The sequence below is a fragment of the Ursus americanus genome, chromosome 25 (assembly GCF_024610735.1).
Source record: "Ursus americanus isolate L20-20 chromosome 25, mUrsAme1.1.p, whole genome shotgun sequence".
Lineage (NCBI taxonomy): Eukaryota > Metazoa > Chordata > Mammalia > Carnivora > Ursidae > Ursus > Ursus americanus.
In genome coordinates, this window is record NC_142151.1 from 10,073,311 (window position 1) to 10,086,823 (window position 13,513).

Below are 13,513 nucleotides of genomic sequence, written 5' to 3' on the forward strand. Positions count from 1 at the left end.
AGGTCTTGTGTGGAAAAGATTTCCCTGCCCTTCCTTCAGTCTTAGGAAATCTCTGAAAGTATGGGTATAGAATTCTGGGCTGAGGTCTTTTTCTTCTCCCTCCCTGTGGGGTAGGGTCTTCCTCCTCCTCCTCCTCCTCCTCCTCCTCCTCCTCCTCCTCCTCCTCGTCTTCTTCTTCTCTTCTTCTTCTTCTTCTTCTTCTTCTTCTTCTTCTTCTTCTTCTTCTTCTTCTTCTCTTCTTCTTCTCCTTCTCCTTCTTCTTCCTCTTCTTTCTCCCTCTTCTTTCTCCTTCTCCTTCTCCTTCTCCTCCCTCTCCCTCTCCCTCTCCCTCTCCTTCTCCCTCTCCTTCCTCTCCCTCCTCTCCCTCTCCCTCTCCCTCTTCTCCTTCTCCCTCTCCTCCCTCTCCCTCTCCCTCTCCCTCTCCCTCTTCTCCTTCTCCCTCTCCTCCCTCTCCCTCTCCCTCTCCCTCTTCTCCTTCTCCCTCTCCTCCCTCTCCCTCTCCCTCTCCCTCTCCCTCTCCCTCTCCCTCTCCCTCTCCCTCTCCCTCTCCCTCTCCCTCTCCCATCTTTCCCCTGGCAACCGTGGATCTTTACCTGTGCAACAATCAGAGCAACAGTATTTAATGCTTCTCCCCAGAGTCTTAAGCCTTTTGAAAATAGTTTGGGCAGCTGGGGCCTTTCCTACAGGATAGATAATACTGTCCTCTATCTCTATACTACTATGGGAGGCTCTTTTGAGTCTCATTCTGTATCTGATCTTTCTTATGAGCACTTGGTAAAGGTCATGGAAGAGAACCTGTAATTAAGTACAAGCTTCCCGTGTGGCACACAGAGATTCTTTGTTGTTATTCTAGCCCACACTACACCTTTAGTGATTCATTAAAATCTTAGCTGTGTTCTCACTTGCTTCTGTGATGGACCAAACACCTCCCATGTTCTGGCACAGATGAGACAATTCAACACTCAGTCTCTTCTCGGAAGGAAATGTGCCTCCTTGGATTTTAGGCTACTTAGTTAACCAGCAACCTCTGCTCAGCTCTTAGATTCAAATTTTTGGTTCAAGGAAAGTTACGATTTTGCAGTTTATCTGGCTTTTTTCACTATCAGGGAGGGAAAAACGTTCTTTCCAGTTGTTTTTACATCCTAACTGGAAGTGGAACTTCCCACATATTGTTTTGTACTATATTCCCTCTTCTCCACCCTGCCATTCAATTAATATTGCAAACAATTCCCCTTGTCATGAAAATATTATTTTTGATGACTGTGTATTGTTGCTTTATATTATTATGACAATTTTTCAACCAAATTTAAATTATTGGGCATTGTAATAGAGTTAATATTCGATTTTCCCAGCATCTTTACCCCAATGCACTTCCTATAGCAGTGGACTCCTTTCTTTAGAGAGCCCCCTCCTGTCCAATTCCATGTGTCTTTTGAGGGTTCCCAATCACAGTACTTCATCGTGCTGGCCTCTGGTTGATAAGAATGACCCAAGTCCACCTTGTTGCAGTATCTTGGCTACAATGATTAATTCAGAGGTGAGCATGTGAGAGAAGGAAGAACAAAATCTTTTTTTTCAGAAATTTCTCTTAGGATCATAGAGCTGGAAGAATTCCCAGCTCCGTCTTCTTCACTACTTGAAGGAAATCTTGTGCGCAGTGGGGGAGAAATGAGTACTGACAGCATCAGTGCCTAATTTCAGGCCATAACATTTCCGGTTTCTCTGGTTCCTTCAGTTCTTCACATCTGATTCACCCCAGTTACCAGAAATTCTTTTTTGTTTAAGTTGGCTTGATTTGAGTTGTTCATTGCTCCAGAAAGTATTCTCACTAATTTATACCCCAGGAAGCATTCAAGTCTTGCCATTATAAAGAATACAGTGAAGAAAGTTAGGGTTGATACATCTTTTGCATACATGCATGCTCTCTCTCCTCATTAAGAAACATTTCCAAAAAAGGAGTTGCTGGGCCATAGAAATCTGAAACGGTTTTGATGTGTGTGAAATTACCTTCAGAAAGGCTGTCCACTTATACTGTTTTATAAGGAGTGTGTGTCCCTATTTCCACATAGAAGAATATGAGTAGTATTCATTGTTTTAATTCCCAACTAGATAGATATACTGCTTTTCCATTGATATTATTCCCGTACCTGTGTTTCCAAGTATGTCTTAATAGAATAATAAAAAGAGAACAAAGATCAAATGCGGATGGAAATTTGGAATGAAACCAGAAGAAAAGGGAGGAGTCCAAAATTTGTTCTGAGAGCATTACCACTGCAAATACTCAGCCCTGGGTTTTTCCCAGGATAGGTATTAAGGACTGGCTGAGCCAGCATGAATGTTTCAGGGAGAAGTAAAATTGAGGAAGTGAACAGAAGTGCTACCCGGAGTTACCACCTTAGCCTGAGGCTCTAAGAGGTGATTGGCTAGAGTCATAATCAAAGCTCCACACCTTGTGGGGTTAATATATAAGTTATAGCAGGGCTGCAGACTTCTGGTTCCTGCTCTTGAGGATTCTCACCCACAAGGATGTGGGCTCAACTCCTTCTAGGAATATTGACCCTATCACCAGCCATTGCAGAGAACTATCTCCCGTAAGTGCTTGGTGTCAGAGCTGATTTAGGGCAGGTGGCTTCTTTGTCTATTTTTCTCAAATGTGAATATGGGAAAGAAGAGATAACCTCTGATTTATTTGAATTTCCTTCTCATCTGTTCCTTCTTAGGTTTTCCATTTCTCCTTTACCCAGAGAGAAAGGCAGAGGCACCAAAAGAAAGCTTTAAGAAAGATAACGTTAAAAAAAAAAAAGTAAAGAAAAGATAGCATGAAACTATAATAGACTCCTCATACCCTGTTCTCTGTAATAGAATTAATTTCCTTCTTGGTACCCTAGGTGTATGTTCTCGATGATGGCCTCCTACCTGTAGTTGGTTTAAGCTGTGCATGGCTTAAGGCTGAGTTATTTGTTTCTCATCTGTTTCTCCATTATAGAAAATAAGGTTCATAAAGGCTGGGGATCAGTCCGTTTAATTCACTGCTATATGCTGAGCGCTTAGGAGAGGGCTTAATTTTTCATTGAATGAATGAGTCATTACTGCCCTGAGATCCTTTTGCTTCCTTAATAGAAACTACCTGGTGACAGTACCAGCCCAGCTTAACTTCCCCTCTACCCAGAAAGTTTGTTTGGATCTGAGCCCCGGGTCCCATAATGTAAAATTCACTATTACTCTGGAGACGAAGGACAAGACCCAGAAGTTGCTAGAAACCTCTGGATCGAAGAAGAGGCACTTACAGTGCATCTCCTTTCTGGTAAGCACAGATTCAACCCCAACTCTGCTCCCTTCCCTTCTTACCCTCCTTCCTAGGCACTTAGGCAATCTACTTTCATCACAGTCTTCCAACCCGTCTCCCCTAAAGCTAAACTCAACTCCTGGCCATAACACATTCACCATTTCCTTGACCTTGGATTTCTTCTTTTAGTTTTTTTACCTTAACCTCCGAATATTGTTTCCCTTCTTCCTCCCGGCATCTTGTTTTATGGCCCTGCCCCTCCTACCCCCATCTAACTCAGTTGATTCCACTCCCAGTATCCTACTCATCCGCAAGCTCCCTTCCCTTGTTCAGGTACCACCTCCTGCTGGTGGCACAGAAGAAGTGGCTACAGTCTGGGTGTCGGTGACTGGAAATAATATCAGCTTTGAGGAGAAGAAAAAGGTTCTAATTCAGAGACAGGGGAATGGCATCATTATACAAACTGACAAACCTATCTACAACCCAGGGCAGGAAGGTAAGAGAGGCACAGATGGGGCTGGACAAAAGACAGGGCAAACCGCTGCACATATTCAGAAAGAGGGGCTTTGTGGTTTGGTGGGAGGTCCGTGGAACAAGACTGGAGGGAGAAAGGTCTGCAGGGAGGAAGGGTCACAGGTGTTGAAGACGCCCTGTGTTACACAAGCAGGAGTAAGTCAGTGAAGTCGCTAGTGTGTGTGTATCTGAAACAAAATTATGTACTTTTTTCCTGGGGTGGAATTTGGCAAGTTTAACCGGCTGCTGCGTTTCAGGGCAAGCTGCTTGTACGTGAATACGAAAGCATCAAGGGCATTTGGCTTGAGCCCCTGGTATTTGAACTTTGTGCCTTCTTCCTCAGAAGGGCATTCCATTCTAATGTTTCCAAGTCAGGAGCTGTGAAGAGAAACCCTTTGGGGGCTTTGAGCTCTCTCTCAGACTCTGTTTGTTTGTTTGTTTGTTTTTTAAAGCAAAACCTGGTGGAATTTTGCACACTCAGAAGTTGGGGGGGGGAGTAGAAAGAGTGGAAGAAAGTTTCAGAGAGGGGAAAATCCCCTTTGCCAATGATGCCTGTTCTGTTCCAGTGCACTTCCGCATTGTCACCCTGAACAGCGGCTTTTTTCCGGTGAATGACAAGGTGAGAACTTGGTTGGGAAGAGGGAAAGGGAGAGGAGTAGGGCAGACTGAAAGAGAGTAGGCAAAAGGAGAAGAGATTCTTTTTAACACTGTGATGAGATGCAGAATGTTTGTGCTAGTCTCAGGGTACCGGTCTAAACCCTCCTTGTCCGGGGCGCCTGGGTGGCACAGCGGTTGAGCGCCTGCCTTCGGCTCAGGGCGTGATCCCGGCGTTCTGGGATCGAGCCCCACATCAGGCTCCTCCGCTATGAGCCTGCTTCTTCCTCTCCCGCTCCCCCTGCTTGTGTTCCCTCTCTCGCTGGCTGTTTCTATCTCTGTCAAATAAATAAATAGAATCTTAAAAAAATAAAATAAAATAAACCCTTCTTGTCCATCTCCTAAAAACGGGCAGTGGTGTCTGTCTCAAGTGGATAGCTGAGAACATCAATTAAGTTAACATTCCTGAGAGATGCTGATATCCACTGTCATTTTAAAGGGGTTTTTAAAGCCATGCCTGGGTGGCTCAGTTAGTTAAGCGTCTGCCTTCTGCTCAGATCATGATCCCAGGGTTCTGGGTTCTTGCTCCCTGCTCAGCCAGGAGCCTGCTTCTCCCTTCCCCTGCCACTCTCCCTGCTTGTGCACTCTCTTTCTCTCTGACAAATAGATAGATAGATAGATAGATAGATAGATAGATAGATAGATAGATAGCTAGATAGATAAAATCCTTTAAAAAAAAGTTTTTTAAAAAACCTCAAGGCGTTCTCTCCAGGAATGACACCACATGCCTTTGCAGTTAGGATATTAGAAATAATTCAGGAGTATGTTTAACAAAAGGAAGAAATAAGAGTATCCATCCCCACCATCCTTTTTTACTACAAGGCAAGGTGTTTGATAAAGTAGGCAATTCTCTTAAGACTATATTACGTTTGCTGCAACATGGATGGGACTGGAGGAGATAATGCTAAGCGAAATAAGTCAAGCAGAGAAAGACAATTATCATATGGTTTCACTCATTTATGGAACATAAGAAGTAGGAAGATCGGTAGGGGAAGAAAAGGAAGAAGAAAGGGGGGGTAAACAAAAGGGGGAATAAACCATGAGAGACTATGGACTCTGGGAAACAAACTGAGGGCTTCAGAGGGGAGGGGGGTGGGGGAATGGGATAGGCTGGTGATGGGTAGTAAGGAGGACACGTATTGCATGGTACACTGGGTGTTACACGCAAGTAATGAATCATCGAAATTTACATAAAAAACTAGGGATGTACTGTATGGTGACTAACATAATATAATAAAAAATATTATTAAAATTAAAAAAAAAAAGACTACGTGCCAAAGGTAAAGAGGTGGTAACATTTGGCGATTACTTAAATGTTCCTTGAACAGCTCAATCCCTAGAATCATAAGCCTTCTGATACGTTTGATCTCAATTTAGGGCCTGTGTCAGTTTTACATTTCTGAAACACTTACCTCTCCGAGATCCCTGTTCCTTTCTTTCTCCTTCAGTCGCAGCCCAGGATACATGCTGTGTCATGAAGCTTTAAAGATAATGATAGGGCATGCATTAATTTTTATTTCTATTCCCATGTTCTCAGGGCCTGTTTCCTTTCCCTATACATACAGTGAAGCGTTCAGCTTATTAATTAGTAGTTTCCTCCACCACTACTTTCTCCCCCAATTTAGAATTCTTTGCAGTTGCTCCTTCCTACCACCTGTATCTTCTCTTCATCGATCTGGTTTAATATTGCCGACTTCTTTCTCAACAGACCGTTAATCCCAGAGTTGAAAGGAGGAAGTACTGGGGGAGAGCGTGACCACCGCAGCCAAGGGTTAGTTTAGACTCTACTGCCCCCTGCAGGTGGATCTCATAGCCACCCTTGTTACACTGTTGCCCGTTATTGAGAGTTGTTGTGATTTCCATTCTCATTCTCTATTTCTGTTGTAAAATTACTTCTTCCTCTTTCCACCATTTCTTTAGCCAGCCCCCCACTCCAGGTTCCAGTATGAAACACTGAAAATTTGAAACTCCATTTTGGTTTTGGGGTTTTTTTAATATTTTTTATTATGTTAGTCACCATACAGTACAACCCTAGTTTTTGATGTAAAGTTCCATGATTCATTGGTTGCGTATAACACCCAGTGCACCATGCAATACGTGCCCTCCTTACTACCCATCACCGGCCTATCCCATTCCCCCACCCCCCTCCCCTCTGAAGCCCTCCGTTTGAAACTCCCAATTTGAAACACTGAGATCAACTAAAGGAATTTTACTAAGAAACGGAGAGACAAAAATTGTGAGGTTACAGAGCACAGCATTTTATCCTTAGGCAACTGAAATATACTTGAGATTAACTGAGCCTCTCTGGTTCGGTTGATGCAACTATTTATTCAGAAATCTCAGCCTGCTTCCAGTTGGAAGTGCTATCTTCCTAGCATTGTTGAACACTTGGTTTTTTCCAGAGCCTACTTCTAGGTAACTGGTTCCTCCCTGCTTCTTGACCCTCTGTGTGAGAAAAGTACTTTGTCATCGGAGAAGTGTTCCTTTTCTGTACTTTTTAGCAATCCATAGTAGTCTCATTTTTGTCTCCTTATTGTCTGGATCGCTCTGGTTTGTAAAAGTCCTGTCTCCCCCTTGATCCTGAAGGGCAGCAGAATGTGCTACCCTAAAATGAGCCACTTTGCCATGTGGATTACTTTGAGCTGAAGGCAGTCAAGAGCCAAAATACTCAGGAAAAAATTTTTACCTCTCCCTTAACTGACTAAAAGAACTTATATAGTCGGAGAGGCACCTGGGTGGCCCAGTCGGTTGGGTGCCTGACTTTTGATTTTGGCTCAGGTCAGATCTCAGGGTCGTGAAATTGAGCCCTACTTTGGGCCCCATGCTCAGCTCAAAGTCTGCTTGAGATTCTTTCTCTCCCTCTCCCTCTGTCCCTCCCCCTGCTCATGCTCTCTGTCTCTCTCTAAAATAAATAAATAAAATCTTAAAAAATAAAAAAAAAGAACTTACATGGGGGCATGGCTCAGTTACCAGATATAACTTTTTTACCTAAAAGATTCATCTTCATGGTAGGGCAAGCATTTGATTACCAGACATCTGCTCTTCTGATCTTCCTGTGAATTGCCCTATTTCCCGCTGAAGCCCCAGGCCCCTATCTCATTCCTTAGCTCAGAATGGTATATAAGCCTCAATTGCCTGGCTGCCTTTGAGTCTCATTGTCTTTGCGGGGCTGCCAAATGTATGTAATTAAATTTTTTCTCCTGTTAATCCATCTTATGTCAATTTATTTATTAGACCAGCCAAAGAACCTAGAAAGGAAGAAGGGAAATTTTTCTGTTCCTATAATCCTTGTCTCTCATTTTTTTTTGGCTTTTCTGAAGAATTGCCATTATCCTGGGTATCAAGACTGATAGCTGTATTTTGTGACATTCTGTTTCTTCACTGGTTGACATCATGTGGTACTTGGTCCAAGAATCAAAGGCAAGCACCGTCTTGATTTCATTCCCTTTTCCTTCCAAGTGGGATCCAGTTCTTGTACCCTCTCTGAGGCTCCTATATTTAAATTCCAGCTTTCAATCCCATTTAGTTTTTAAGTGTATATAATACTAATCGGAATGCCCTGAATTCAATAAGTGTACCGTCTCTAATCAGAGTCTTAATAATATTAACATTTTAGACATTCTTTCTTTCTCTTCTTTTTAAGATTTATTTGAGAGAGAGAGAGAGGGCACGAGTGTCAGGGACAGAGGGAGTGGGAGAGGGAACCTGAAACAGACTCTGCAGTAAGTGTGGAGCCTGATTCGAGGCCCTGTCTCATGACTCTGAGATCCTAACCTGAGCCAAAACCAAGAGTCCGTGGCTTACCCGACTGTACCATCCAGGCATCCCTAACATTTTAGACATTCTAATTACCAATTTCCTTGGCTATGATTTTGTACAGTTCTAATGATTACAACTTGAAAAAATCAAAAGATCTTATACAAACAAACAACACAATAAAAAGATGATTTTCTCATAGATTATCTGGAGCAGCCGTTTTGTTCTCCATTTTTTATTACAAGAATTTTCAAGCATAACATTCTTTATGTTTCATTTTGCCGTATCATTTTAATCGATCTTTTTTCCTTTTTTTTTCGGAATCGTTTAAAAGTAAGTTGCAGACATCTTAACACGTTACTCCTGCACACTTTAGCAGGTATCTTCTTAAAAGTGGATCTTCGGGGCACCTGGCTGGCTCAGTCCGTGGAGGGTGCGACTCTTGATCTTGGTGCTGCGAGTTTGAGCCACACGGTGGGTGTAGAGATTACTAAAAATTAAAATCATTAAAAAAATAAAGAAAAGGTCCATCTTAAATAATCATGATGTCATTATCAAACCTAAGAAAATTAATAATAATCATTTAATATCATTTAATACCCAGTCTTAAATCAGGTTTTTTCAAATGAGGTTGAGGGTTCTTTTTTTTTTTCAAAGTAGGATCTGATCAAATTCATGCATTACATTTGGGTATGTCTTTCAAATTTCTCTTAATTTAAAATAATCTTAAATTTTCATTATAGACTTTTTTTTGAGAGAGAGAGAGAGAGAAAGTTATCAGGCTTAATGATAATGTCCCCATTCCAGAATATGACATTGACTTTTGAGGAAGCCTAATTGTCTTACAGAATACTCAACATTCTTGATTTGTCTGATTATTTCTTTATTGTGTAGTCCAACTTGTTCCCCTGTCTTCTGGAAGTAGTTCGAGGTCTTAATCAGATTTAAGCAAAAATACTTATTAGGTAATGCTGTGAACCTCCAGGTACTCTGCAGGAGACACATAATGTCAGGTTGTCGCCTTATTAGTGATGATGAGATTGATTACTTGCTTAAGGTGGTGACAGCCTAATTTCCCCAGTGTGAACGTATGTCTTCTTTTTAAAATTTTTAAAATTTATTTTAATTTTTAATTTTTTTATTTTAATTTTTTTCAATATTTATTTGATAGAGAGGGCATGAGTTGGTGGGAGGGGCAGAGGAAGAGGGAGAAGCGGACTCCCCACTGAGCAGGGAGCCCTGATGTGGGGCTCAATCCCAGGACCCTGATATCATGACCTGAGCCAAAGGCAGACACTTAACTGACTGAGCCACCCAGGCACCCCTAATTTTTTATTTGCTTAATGTAAGTTCTGTGCCCAACAGGGGGCTTGGACTCACAACCTCGAGATCAAGAGTCACATTCCCTACTAACTGAGCCAGCCAGGTGGCCCTTCTTCTTTTTTTCTAATTAGCAAGTAATTTTGGTGACACTTTGGCACCTAGCCCAATAACCTGTTCACCGCTAACCTTGTGGTTTTAGCATCCATTTTCTTGAAGTCCTTTGATGGAACTCTTTTTTTTTTTTCAATTAATTTTTTATTTTTTAAAGATTTTATTTATTTATTTGACAGAGACAGACAGAGCACAATCAGGGGGAGCAGCAGAGGGAGAGGGAGGAGAGGGAGAAGAAGCAGCAGGCTCTCTGCTGGGCAAGGAGCCCGACGTGAGGCTCGATCCCCAGGACCCTGGAATCATGACCTGAGCCGGAGGCAGATGCTTAACCAACTGAGCCACCCAGGCGCCCTGATGGAACTCTTTTTTTTTTTTTTTTTTTTAAAGATTTTATTTATTTATTCGACAGAGATAGAGACAGCCAGCGAGAGAGGGAACACAAGCAGGGGGAGTAGGAGAGGAAGAAGCAGGCTCATAGCAGAGGAGCCTGATGTGGGGCTCGATCCCATAACGCCGGGATCACGCCCTGAGCCGAAGGCAGACGCCCAACCGCTGTGCCACCCAGGCGCCCCCTGATGGAACTCTTTTAAACAAAATATTTTTTAGAAAGTAAATGTTCCGATGCTGCCAGTTGTATTCAGACAGCAGAGGAAGAGGCAAGGAGATAGTTGGCCAAGAAGAGGTTAAAACATGGGGGAGCCTCCGGATGTTAAGACTTTCTTTTAAGGCATGTTGTGGTAGAGTTCAGTTCCAGAGCACTAAGGGATGCTGAAGGGTCTGAAGCTTCATTTCTTCAAATGTTCTGGAGCCTGGCAATCCCTTTGAGGAAACCTCTTCTCTCTCCTCCCCTAGCCAGTAAGTTTTTGCTGCATTGTTACCCTGATGAGGGCACAAAAGAGCCATATAGGAAGGAAGAAGTGGGCAACGGAGAAAGAAAGAGGCCCTTGTGAACTTTCTGCTTTCAGCCCATCCTTGTTGCTTATCCGGCTTTAACCCACATTATCTGATTTTCTTTTTCAGTACTCCATGGTGGAGCTGCAGGTAGGTCGAAGTTTCCTTTTCTTTTCTGTCAGCTGTGGAAAAGGGGAAGTGAATTTGGTGCTAAACCGTGGAGCCAGAAACAGCTCTGCGATCTTGGCCCAGAGCCCAAGATTCTGACCCATACAGAGTACCCAGAGCCCCACCCAAGCCATGCCTGTTTTCCTGCCTGCGCCCCCCACCCTCTCAGTCCTGAACCTCTGTAGATAGGGACACCACTCCTTCTGCCACTAGCCCTCGCTCTCTGATTCCTGTGACTTCTCTGTGCCATGCCGGTTCAACCAGGCTTAGTTCTGTACTCCTCTTATTCTAATGGCTCTTGTCATAGACACTCACCAGTTGAATATGACATGAATACCTTGGGAAGTGCTAAGAAGGAAAGGGACTAGAAGGGTGAATGTCCCACAGCAACCCCTCCATTGTTCTGTTAGATTTTCTTTGGGGTATCTTGTGATAAATTCCTTCAGCATTGCCCCTAAATAGGTACCAAGAATAAACACTCTTTGTAAAGGACATCCTAAAGCCCACTTTCTGAAACTGGCAACAATACCTTTGAGGATTCAGTCTGATTATTTGAATCCACAAAGATGCTTTTCGTCCCAAATGGCGTTGGACCTATAGGAAAATTTATTTCATTTAGTAGTAAAGAAAATTAGAAATGAAACACAGAGCTGTTCTTCCTGGACACAGACCACGGGGGTCATGAGCAATGAGTGGGGTTCTTTACCTGCACTTTGCGTCTTTACCTGCTTTTTGCAGTGCAGAGTGAGAAACAAGCGTGTATATCGTGAGTTTCTTTCTAATGAACACAGGATCCAAATACCAACAGGATTGCGCAGTGGCTGGAAGTGGTGCCTGAGCAAGGCATTGTAGACCTATCCTTCCAGCTGGCTCCAGAGGCAACGCTGGGGACCTATACAGTAGCAGTGGCCGGGGGCACGACCTTTGGCACCTTCAGTGTGGAAGAATATGGTAGGTGGGAGAATTAGCAGGTCAAAGTGTTGGACATAATCTTGTCCCCCAAATCAGCAAAGGTAAAGTAAAATCTACTATGGGAAGGGATTTTTTATTCACCTTTGAATCCGGGCTAAACCAGCCAATAACTTTAGGAGAATTTTGCCTTCATAATCCCCCCTTAATTTAACTAATTCAAGTACAACTGTTTTTATACCCTCTGTCCCCTCCCTGTACGGTCAAATCCTCTTCCTCTCCCTTTCCCATTTCTGGTTCCGCTCTTTCCAGTGTTGCCTAAGTTCAAGGTGGACGTGGTGGAACCCAAGCAGTTATCGACAGTGGAGGAATCCTTCTTAGTGAAAGTCTGTTGTAGGTAAGAATAAAGCTCTGGATCTGGTGAAGAGTAAAGCTATACTGGGGCGCCTGGGTGGCACAGCGGTTAAGCATATGCCTTCGGCTCAGGGCATGATCCCGGCGTTGTGGGATCGAGCCCCACATCAGGCTCCTCCGCTATGAGCCTGCTTCTTCCTCTCCCACTCCCCCTGCTCGTGTTCCCTCTCTTGCTGGCTGTCTCTATCTCTGTCAAATAAATAAATAAAATCTTAAAAAAAAAAAGAGTAAAGCTATACTGAGAAGCGTGACAAGGGAGTGCTATGGGGAGAGAGATTATGGAGGCAGTGGTTAAAACTTAAGATATTTTGGGGCGCCTGGGTGGCGCAGTCGTTAAGCGTCTGCCTTCGGCTCAGGGCGTGATTCCGGAATTCCAGGATCAAGCCCCACGTCAGGCTCCTCTCCTGGGAGCCTGCTTCTTCCTCTCCCACTCCCCCTGCTTGTGTCCCCTCTCTCGCTGGCTGTCTCTCTCTGTCAAATAAATAAAATCTTAAAAAAAAAAAAACTTAAGATATTTTATGTGGTCCAGAGTCACGACTTCTCCAAGAACACATTTTCTAATTGTGTCTCTGCTGCCTTCTTTCCAGTGCTCGCTCAGTCAGCATCATTGATTCATTGTCTTCCTTATGCAGAACACAATATTGAGTCCCATGGAGAAATGGGAGTAAGGAGAGGGAAAAACACCGTCTCTGTCCTTCGGATAGTACTTACTGTGTAGTGGCAATATCGTAAGGCTTTGAGAAAAGCAGGGAAATGAACAAGACTAGTGAAGGATTGTCACTACTTTGAGAAGTTGGAGTAGGGGAAAGAAGGGACAGCGGTGTTTTGGAAGAGGAGGGTTGGATCTCAAGTGCCATCTCCCAACTCTGACTTCTCATGCTTTTCTGGGTTAGGTACACCTATGGAAAGCCCATGCTAGGGGCAGTGCAGGTATCGGTGTGTCAAAAGGCATATAGTTACTATTTTCCAGAAGGAGAACGGGAACGGCTACCTGACAAGTGCAGGAATCTTTCTGGACAGGTGAGTAAATGGGCTGTAGAAAAGGAACCTTATTCGTATGTCCCAATGAGTAACTAAGCACCTATATAAAAAAGTGGTAAGGGAATTTAAGAAATGAAACAGATGAACATGGGGGGAGAGAGAGAGGCTCTTAACTGTAGAGAACAAACTGAGGGTTGCTGGAGAGGAGGTGGGGGGGATGGGTTACGTGGATGATGGTCGTGAAGGAGGGCATGTGATGGAATGAGCCCTGGGTGTTATATGTAAGTGATGAATCACTAAATTCTACTCCTGAAACTAATACTACACTATATGCTGACTAACTGAAATTTAAGTAAAAACTTAAAAAAGAAAAAATATATTGAAAAGTGTAAAAAATAAAAAGTGGTAAAAAGCCCAAAGTAGAAATCCTTTCATACAATTATTGCCCCAGTTCCAAAGAACAAAGCAGTCTTCCTTATTCTAAACAGGTGAAGTCTTTAGAATCTG

The 13,513-nt window shown here is 43.2% G+C and overlaps 1 protein-coding gene across 4 annotated transcripts in view; it reads left to right on the forward strand.

Annotated features, from left to right (window-relative positions):
• The first annotated feature begins 4,346 nt into the window (after positions 1 to 4,346).
• Positions 4,347 to 13,513, forward strand: part of A2ML1 (alpha-2-macroglobulin like 1) — a 36,366-nt gene continuing 27,199 nt past the window's right edge. For 3 of the 4 annotated variants that reach the window (XM_045781242.2, XM_045781243.2, XM_087855591.1), the window contains exons 1-5: positions 4,347 to 4,418; positions 10,664 to 10,684; positions 11,494 to 11,653; positions 11,924 to 12,008; positions 12,919 to 13,045. In XM_045781242.2, the coding sequence (XP_045637198.2) occupies positions 10,670 to 10,684; positions 11,494 to 11,653; positions 11,924 to 12,008; positions 12,919 to 13,045 (387 nt within the window). In that variant the 5' untranslated portion in view covers positions 4,347 to 4,418; positions 10,664 to 10,669. Of the gene's footprint in view, positions 4,419 to 8,585; positions 8,684 to 10,663; positions 10,685 to 11,493; positions 11,654 to 11,923; positions 12,009 to 12,918; positions 13,046 to 13,513 lie in introns of all 4 variants that reach the window. The other variant, XM_045781244.2, reaches the window with a different exon arrangement.